The sequence below is a fragment of the Gossypium arboreum genome, chromosome 1 (genome assembly GCF_025698485.1).
Source record: "Gossypium arboreum isolate Shixiya-1 chromosome 1, ASM2569848v2, whole genome shotgun sequence".
Taxonomy (NCBI): Eukaryota; Viridiplantae; Streptophyta; class Magnoliopsida; order Malvales; family Malvaceae; genus Gossypium; species Gossypium arboreum.
This window is the reverse complement of record NC_069070.1, coordinates 109,783,212-109,792,082: the sequence shown is the minus strand read 5'-3', so window position 1 is coordinate 109,792,082 and position 8,871 is coordinate 109,783,212. Positions and strand designations below refer to the sequence as shown.

Here is an 8,871-nt window from a genome sequence, read left to right as displayed (position 1 = left end):
TCTGTTTATGGTAAATTTCATCCTTTTTATGAGTTTTTATGCACTAAGTATCTTAATAGTTTTCCTTAACATCAAGCATAATCTAAACTAACCATTTTCATAATTTATCATTATCAAGCATTTCCTCAACCATTTCACAACCATACCATAAGATCATTTACACAAAATGGGTATATTGCTATACATGCCATACTTAAATTTACAAGCCATTTACCAAAAATCTTCGGATAGTGTGGTCGAGCCTTCGACCTATCCCGACTCTGAGCTGGCTTGTCCAAAACTACAATGAGTAAGAAGGAGGAGTAAGCATAAATGCTTAGTAAGTTCATATGCAAATAATAAGTAACATAACAAGCAGTTATACCAGTCAACATTAGCATACATCACTAAAACACATATCACATTTTTAATCATTCTTCATCATCTTATTACCTTATCGTGGTTGTATCAATACTCAACCCGAGGGTTAAATACATACCTGTCCAAAATATCCATTTCATATCACTTACCAATACGTCTCTTTACATCTCAAATTTTCCTCCATTTGAGTAGAACTTTACCGTTGAACACATCGAATATAATTGGATACATGGATAACTTGCACATAAGTGCCACATATTCAATCAAGCAATCATGTAACCCGCCCATAAGCGAACTCGGACTCAACTCAACGAGCTCGGGCGTTCGCATCCATAAGTGAACTCGGACTCAACTCAACGAGTTCGGACATTCGCATCCATAAGTGAACTCGGACTCAACTCAACGAGTTCGGATGCTCAACCATCCTAGTGACATGTCACTTGTATCCTAATCTATTCCTAAGGTTCAAACGGGCTTTTCCTCGAACACTTATCCTTGCCGTCTTCCGTAGAATGCCGAAATCAATACTCGGTAACAATTATATTTAACAAGTAGTTCACATAATTTACATATTATTTGAAATTAACCACAAAGCATACATTTCATAATAAAATTTAGCATAACACATAATTAATATCAATAACTTAAAAATAACAATTATGCTACATTATTTACACATGAACTTACCTTGGTACCAAAATACAAAGATTTTGCAATTTAGTCCACAATCTTTTCTTTTCCTCGATTGAGGTCGATTCCACGTCTTTCTTGATCTAAAATAACACATTTAGCTTATTTAATACTCACATTATCAAATTAATCCTTAACTCAAATTTTGGCAAAATTACAATTTTACCCCTAAACTTTTGCATATTTACATTTTGCCCCTAGGCTCGGATTAAACTTTATTCCTTATTCTTATGTTTTACAACATGCTGATCACTTTTCTCTTCTATGGCAACATCAAATTCTCACTCTAACATGTACTTGTGACTATTAGGTATTTTTACCGATTAAGCCCTTTTACTGCTTTTTGCTTAAAATCGAGTAGTACAAGTTGTCTAACATAATTTAAAACTTTATATTCTATCATAAAACATCAAAATACACAAATTTCACCTATGGGTATTTTTCCAAATATAAACCCTAGGTTAAATTATTGCTAACATAAGCTTTATCGAGTTAAGGGATCTCAAAACGTAAAAATCATTAAAAGCGGGCTTGGAATCACTTACTATGGAGCTTGGAAGCTTGAAACAAACCCTAGCTATGGAGAACCCTTGAAATTTCGGCCTAATGAAGAAGATGGACAAAATTGGCTTTTAATTTTGTTTTTAATTCATTTTAATAACTAAATGACCAAAATACCCTTACTACTAAACTTTCCAAAAATTCCTTCCATGTCCTAATTTTGTCCATGAACTTAAAATTGGAAAAATTTCTATTTAAGACCTCCTCATTAATATTCCAAAACAATTTCATACTAAAAACTTCTAGAATGCAAGTTTTGCAACTTATTCGATTTAGTCCCTACTTTCAATTTAAGCACTTTAGGCATAGAATTTCATCACGAAATTTTCACACAATCATGCAATCATATCATAAACATCAAAATCATTGTAAAATAATTATTTCTATCTCGGATTTGTGGTCACGAAACCACTATTCCGATTAAGCCCTAATTTAGAATATTACAATAGTAGTTGAAAGAGGATTATAAAATGATCCAAAATACCTATTTTTATTTTTATAGAACAATTATGATTAAAGTTTGTTATGATTATTGTTGAAACTCCTGAAGAGATCAAAATATATTTCCCCAAAATTTTCCCTCATTCATGATTTTCAAACGAATGTTAATATAATTGTTTAGCAATACATTCAAATAGTCATTTGAAAAACTAGTATTCAAAATTGAATACGTATAATATGAGAAAATATGTGATGTTTTCATGAGTGGGAGTAAATAAGCAAATTATGCGTATTATAAATTGTGTACTTTTTTTTTCCTTCATTAGGTTTTTATCCCACTGGATTTTTTCTAATAAGGTTTTAACGAGTCACATTATCTACCAATGGACATCTAATGGGGAGTGTTATAAATATCTTATTAAGTGGATGTCCATCATGATTAAGATAGGTGTACTTTAAATTCTAATAGTTATTAGAATTAAATCTCTACTTCTTTTATATTTCTATAAATAGAGACTCTAATTAAACATTGTAATCATCCCTTTGATCAATAAAGTATATTCTCTATTACTTTCATATTTTTTTATTCTTTATTCTCTTCATTTCTCTTTATTTTATAACAAAACAAAATTTAACTTAAATTTTACTTTGTCGACTAAAACAAATTTTGAAATTTAATTTTAAAATTTCTATTAAACAATAAAAATTATTTTACATAAAATAATTCAAACATTAAAATATATCAACTTTTTTAAAAATAATTTTCCAAATAAACCAAAAGCTATAGCTTAAATTTGAAAGGGTTGAAACCCGAAGCAATTCAAACCAAACCCAACCTAAATTTATGGTGTTGAAATTACTCAAAACCTTTAAAATTGACCCAAACGCCCAATTTGCAAGTGCCGGCTGAAACCCGAAGGATTGGTAAAAATGTCGCATCTAATCTAGTCTGTCAAAACAATCTCCCTTTCGTTTTTTTTCTTCCATAAATGCAGGTGGAATGTTTCTGAAATCTCTCTACAACCCTTTCTCTCTATCTCCAACGAAACCCCAACATATAGTTTTAGAGTATAGAAACTTGTTTGCAAGCTTGACAAAATGGCTACACTTCAAGTAACAAACGCGAAGGATTTTATATCCCCAACTTCTTCTTCTTCTTCTTCGCTATCTTCAAAGCTATGTTTTTCTTCGAAAAAGCCTTTGAAAAGAAGCTCTTTTTGTACGTATCACCGCTTTGGAAGAATAAGCTGTTCTTTTGCTTCAATGGAAACTGCTAAGATAAAGGTGGTTGGTGTTGGTGGAGGTGGTAACAATGCTGTTAATCGAATGATTGGTAGCAGTTTACAGGTTAGTTTTCAGCTTATCTCATTCTAGGTTTTGCTTAAAATTTGAAAAAATTGTGAATTTCTGTGGGTTTTGTACTTTTAAAACAATGTTGGTTTTTGAAGCGGTTTTAACTTTAAATTCGAAGAATTGGAGAATTACTAGTGTCTTTTCCCCTCAATTTTTGGACTTTGTAACCTGAATGTGTTTTTGAAGTGATTTTTATATTAGTTATTAGCTTGCAATTTCATTTAATGGGTTCTTATCGTTGCTTTGAAATCTTGGAAATGCTCTCTCAATTATGTTGTGTCCTTAAGCCAAATTCAACTTATCATTTGCATAAATTCAGAGCCATTTTGGCAGTTAAAATTTGGCTCTCTTTGTCTTCTTTGCTTCAGATTTTAGTGTAGACTAGGTAGATGGAGGTAAGGGAGAAAACGATTTATGTGACTTTGGTAGTAAATGAGTTATGGTAGCCGCATTGTTACACATTCGTGGCGGCTATTACTGAAGTTATTGCTGCTGTGTTTTGAAATTAGGGTGTAGATTTCTATGCCGTAAACACAGATTCTCAAGCGCTATTACAGTCTTCTGCAGAGAACCCACTTCAGATTGGCGAGCTTTTGACCCGGGGACTAGGTAAGCCACTTTTACTTATCAAGAAAAAGAATTGTGACTTCATATATGGCTGTGTTCTGGACTTTACATTTGTTAATGATGTGAATCAATTGACTGAAATGTAGGCACTGGTGGGAATCCTCTTTTGGGAGAACAAGCTGCAGAGGAATCTGCAGATGCCATCGCAAATGCTCTTAAGGGCTCGGATCTTGTCTTTATAACCGCTGGTATGGGTGGAGGCACTGGTTCAGGTGCTGCTCCAGTTGTTGCCCAGATAGCAAAAGAGGCTGGTTATTTGACTGTCGGTGTCGTAAGCTATCCCTTCAGCTTTGAAGGGCGTAAAAGAACCATGCAGGCATGTGCGTTCAACCCCTCCATTTTAACGCTCCATATAGTGGGAAATATTTTAGCTTGAGATTCCACTGTAGTACAGAACCATAGGGTTATGCAATAAAACCACGACAAATAAGTAGATATGCCACTGAATTTTCAACTATTTTAATCGTCTTATATCTCTATATTTGCAGGCACTAGAGGCTATTGAAAAGCTGCAAAAGAATGTTGATACTCTCATAGTGATTCCCAATGACCGTCTGCTTGATATTGCTGATGAGCAGACACCTTTGCAGGATGCTTTTCTTCTTGCCGATGATGTTCTGCGTCAAGGAGTACAAGGAATTTCGGATATAATTACGGTATGTGGTTTTGTCACATGCCAAGCATATTTTTGTAGTGGACGTATTTAGGTCATATAACCATTCTAGTTAACCAAGATTTTGTTATGCAATAACTATTGAATATATGTTATGATGAGTGAACTGTTGTCATTTAGGCCATAACTGCTCAAACCATGTGAAACCGGTTTAATGATTGTCTAGTATTTTGTGGTTTTGAGCTTTGTCACATTGAAAATTGTTTCTTTTTTCAGATACCTGGATTGGTGAATGTGGATTTTGCAGATGTTAAAGCAGTAATGAAAGATTCTGGAACCGCAATGCTTGGTGTAGGAGTTTCCTCTAGCAAAAACCGCGCCGTGGAAGCAGCAGAACAAGCAACTTTGGCTCCTCTAATAGGGTCATCAATTCAGTCGGCTACTGGGGTGGTATATAATATTACTGGAGGAAAAGACATAACCCTGCAGGAAGTTAATCGAGTTTCACAGGTAGTTTAGCATTAGGAGCCACTGGTTTCTTGTTTGCGTATTTAATTGCAAACTATGTTATTATCTTAATGGAAAATGAAAAACATTCAAGCTCATATTCTTCCAATTTTTGAGGCTTTATAGTTGGTAGATATAATCAGGAGAATTCTATGTTTTAATCTGTATAACATTCTGTATATTTGCAGGTCGTGACAAGCTTGGCTGATCCTTCTGCTAACATCATATTTGGTGCTGTTGTGGATGACCGCTACAACGGCGAGATCCATGTGACTATTATTGCTACAGGCTTCTCACAGTCATTTCAGAAGACATTATTGACAGACCCCAAAGCTGCAAAACAGATTGACAAAGCTACAATGGGACAAGAAAGCAAGGGGATTCCCTTGCCTCTCGAATCACCATCGCCTTCAGCTGTCCCCTCTAGATCATCTCCAAGAAGGCTATTCTTCTAATTTCTTTGATTTCTTATTTCTTCCTACTTTTTTGTGTTGAAGATCTTGAAGCTTATAAGTATTAAAGTCATTTTGTTTCATGATTGTGTGCCGAAATAGATGGTGTTTCCATGGTTGAATGGTAAATTAGCATGAAGACTTAAAAGCTTCTAGCTAAGAAGCTGTGTAAGCGACTATTATCACTCAAATTCGAACAACATAAGATGTAATGCATAATTAAAGGGTGCTGATAAGACTTCAATTACTTGCAAATTTATAAAGTTGTTTTGAACATCTCAGTATTTGCACACGCACACATAAAAAACAAAAAGATATGAAGAAAAGAGGGTAAGGGCAAGTAAAAAAGTCTCAAACATATTGAAGTAATAAATGAAAATTGAAAAGCAATTCCACACCCGACAAATTGTGTTTGCTGTTGGTGGTATTACAAATATTTAACAACTAGGTATATGGCCACAACCAGAATCACGATTCCGACAACAGCCAAAAGCATGCACATACAGGAACAACTGCCCTTGGCGCGCTTGTTCAAAATTGCCAGGTTTTTCTGCACTCTCTGATTTACAAAAATACATGAACCATGAAAAACATATTTCTCAGAATCCATCATGATAGTACAACTTATTTTGGTAACAAACTAATGATGGCAAGTGTTAAACAGTTTAAAGTTTAACCATTTAGGATTTCGTGCATTCCTTTTAACATGTAATATTTCAAATAATTCATCTTTGCACACACCACAAATCAATCAAATGGTCAAAGGCAATATCAAGGTAAAGGAAACTGCAACATTATCAGCAGTTCCCAAATGCTTTTATTTTGCTTAATCTTGGAGTAGCCAAAGAATCCTCCCAACCAGATAGATTCCAATATAACACCAAAGACTGTTGTAAATACTGCTTAAATGACTGCTATTTGCAAGAATGGTTGAATGGGTGAATATATTTCCAATATAACAGCAATCACTGGAAATGTTTCATACGAAAAAAAGGGAGGATATTTGCCTATATATTTAAAATGTTAATTAATAGCAAGCATTTACCCGGAGGCGAGAATCAGTAACATCCACATGTTGGTCCAGGTCATCCTGCACAGAGGGAGCACAAGCTAATGTCAAATTTACAGAGAATGAATTGATCTTCGCTAAGAATTTATTTTAAAGAATTTAGAGGCAAAAAGATAGCAGAACCAGAAAATAAAAAACATACAATGAGTCTGGTGTGTAGATCAAGTTCTTCATTGACCGCCAATGCAATATGCTTTGCACTCATTACTGTCTCTTCCAACTTCTCAAGACCCTCATCTTGCTCTGCTTGAAAACACACCCTCATAAAACAGAGGAAACTTGAGCAAATTTACAAGCTAGCATCATTCCACTTGAAAATGAAACAAAAACAACTTGCCTTTCATTATTTGTCGCTGAAGACCAACAAGACCAGAATTATCCAAACCAACTGTTCTACTCATGGCATCTTGCTTAGTTTCTGGCCCCAGCAAGCTCTCTCTGTTGGCAAAGTTTGACATGTTGAATGCAGAAGCCATCTGATTTGCTTTAGATCTCAAATTTGCAACCATGTCTTTGCGGCGATTCATCTCCTTCTCTGTTCTGTAACCAAAATATAAAGCATTAACACGTAGTCTTAAGTCAGTTTATTGTCAGCATGAAACATATTCCAATTTGCAAGTGGACGTAGAAGTATCATATATTATAAATATACCGGTAAACATATGATCAAAATACCAATCCAACACCGGTTCACTCATATATGCACCTCTATTAAGAATTAAGTTGACTTACAAGGGTTTCCCAGTAGGTCTAGACAAAAGGGACTGCAATCCATCAAGTCTGGTCCCTAAAATCGTAATCTTCCTTCTTATAGCGGATGCATGACGCTGAGTTTCTGGTCCCGATGCAGGCAAGGAAATCCTTTCAGATATCATGCCATTGATATCATCAGCAATTCTCGCTGCTTCATTATATTCTTTTATCCACGTGTCTGAAGATGCCATTGACCTTAAACAAAAACAATCAAGTCAAGAGCTAATCTAAGTAACCAAAAACCAGGACTTAATATCATGCAAAAAAAGCATAAAATTAACACACTTGAACACCATGAAAACAATGAAAGAAGAAGAGATAAGAACTAATTAATCCTACATTAAGCTTGCAAAGTTCACTGAGGTTAATTCTGAAGAGGGAAAAAAAAAAAAAAACCTTTCCTGTTATCTTCTCCATCTGTTGACTTCGTTTGAAGAATTACAACTGGATATGAACTTACAATGAAAAAAAGAATGATATCAAGAAATTCCCAAAATCTAAGCAATAAAGAAACCCAATTGTCCATCTTGTATCAGAAGCTTTATTTACAATCATCAACTAAATCCCTTATTCCTTTAACTGATGCTAAATTGAGCTGAGTTATAAGAAAAACCTATTCTTCTTAAAAGCCCGTGATTAAACATCAGAATGAAAAAAGAAAATAATAAGAGCTCAGCTCAACGTATAAATAAAGCTAAAAATGAAGCTTAATATAAAAAAAAAATCCATCAATAAATTCCCACCTTTCCCGAAATTAAACAAAAACCCGTATAAAAAAGCGCAAAATTCGACTAAAAGACAAAATTCAGATGTTACTTACAACGAGGAAAAGTAAAATTGAATGAGCTCTTGATCAAACCCAAAGAAAACGGAAACCTGGAAAGGATGAAGTTTTAAAGATCGGATAGATAAAAGGTATTAGAAAAAACTGAAATTACCTGTTTTTTTTTTTTTTTTAATTGAAATATGGATTTGTTTGAATTGCGGAATTGTGAATGAAAATACTGTTAGAGCTAAGCGACAAGTGCAATACCAATGTTTGAAACGCCACGTAGTTTTCTTAAATTATATTATTAAAATTAATTTTTTTATCCCACATTTATCTTATAATATTCAATCATTTTTTTAAATATTATATTTTTAATTAACATAATTAAATTTAATATTAATTATAAGTGATAATTAATATATTTAGAATTCTATTTAGTAATAACTTTATTTTACTTAAATAAAATTAGTACGATTTATTTTATATATCAATTTTAATTAATAATTAATAATTATTATAGTTATAATTATCGCAAATTTTTTTATATTTTATATTTAGAGTTCTATTCTTCTGTTCAACTAATAACTCTATTTTAAAATTAATACAATTTTTAACTAATAATTATAATTTAATTTATATTTATTTTTAAATTTGTAATTATCAAATCTATTTTATT

General features: G+C 33.1%; 2 protein-coding genes across 3 annotated transcripts; one reads left to right on the top strand and one right to left on the bottom strand.

The window, feature by feature from the left end:
- The first annotated feature begins 2,858 nt into the window (after positions 1-2,858).
- On the top strand, positions 2,859-6,129 carry LOC108483516 (cell division protein FtsZ homolog 1, chloroplastic-like). Its single transcript, XM_017786964.2, has 6 exons — positions 2,859-3,399; positions 3,915-4,014; positions 4,119-4,348; positions 4,521-4,688; positions 4,922-5,155; positions 5,341-6,129. Exons 1-6 carry the CDS (start codon positions 3,151-3,153, stop codon positions 5,605-5,607), a joined length of 1,248 nt encoding a protein of 415 aa, XP_017642453.1. The 5' UTR covers positions 2,859-3,150; the 3' UTR covers positions 5,608-6,129.
- On the bottom strand, positions 5,821-8,453 carry LOC108483517 (syntaxin-51-like). Of its 2 annotated transcripts, none has more exons than XM_053030271.1 (7): positions 8,365-8,453; positions 8,247-8,302; positions 7,406-7,621; positions 7,011-7,213; positions 6,816-6,916; positions 6,650-6,694; positions 5,821-6,163 (listed from the first exon to the last, which is right to left on the bottom strand). In XM_053030271.1, the coding sequence occupies exons 3-7, from the start codon at positions 7,615-7,617 to the stop codon at positions 6,032-6,034; spliced, it is 693 nt and encodes a 230-aa protein (XP_052886231.1). In that variant the 5' UTR covers positions 7,618-7,621; positions 8,247-8,302; positions 8,365-8,453; the 3' UTR covers positions 5,821-6,031. The 2 variants fall into 2 exon arrangements, with proteins under 2 accessions (XP_052886231.1, XP_052886232.1); XM_053030272.1 differs by having other exon boundaries at positions 8,247-8,305; positions 8,369-8,435.
- Between the last annotated feature and the right edge of the window lie 418 nt (positions 8,454-8,871).

What these genes read in the sequence shown, in the direction of transcription:
- LOC108483516 (XM_017786964.2), top strand. Translation starts at nt 3,151, where the DNA reads ATGGCTACACTTCAAGTAACAAACGCGAAGGATTTTATATCCCCAACT. An exon ending in TGATTGGTAGCAGTTTACAG is followed by an intron (nt 3,400 to 3,914) that starts GTTAGTTTTCAG and finishes TTTTGAAATTAG; the next exon opens with GGTGTAGATTTCTATGCCGT. An exon ending in GCTTTTGACCCGGGGACTAG is followed by an intron (nt 4,015 to 4,118) that starts GTAAGCCACTTT and finishes ACTGAAATGTAG; the next exon opens with GCACTGGTGGGAATCCTCTT.
- LOC108483517 (XM_053030271.1), bottom strand. Translation starts at nt 7,617, where the DNA reads ATGGCATCTTCAGACACGTGGATAAAAGAATATAATGAAGCAGCGAGA. An exon ending in AGACCTACTGGGAAACCCTT is followed by an intron (nt 7,214 to 7,405) that starts GTAAGTCAACTT and finishes TTTTGGTTACAG; the next exon opens with AACAGAGAAGGAGATGAATC. An exon ending in ATCTACACACCAGACTCATT is followed by an intron (nt 6,695 to 6,815) that starts GTATGTTTTTTA and finishes CCCTCTGTGCAG; the next exon opens with GATGACCTGGACCAACATGT.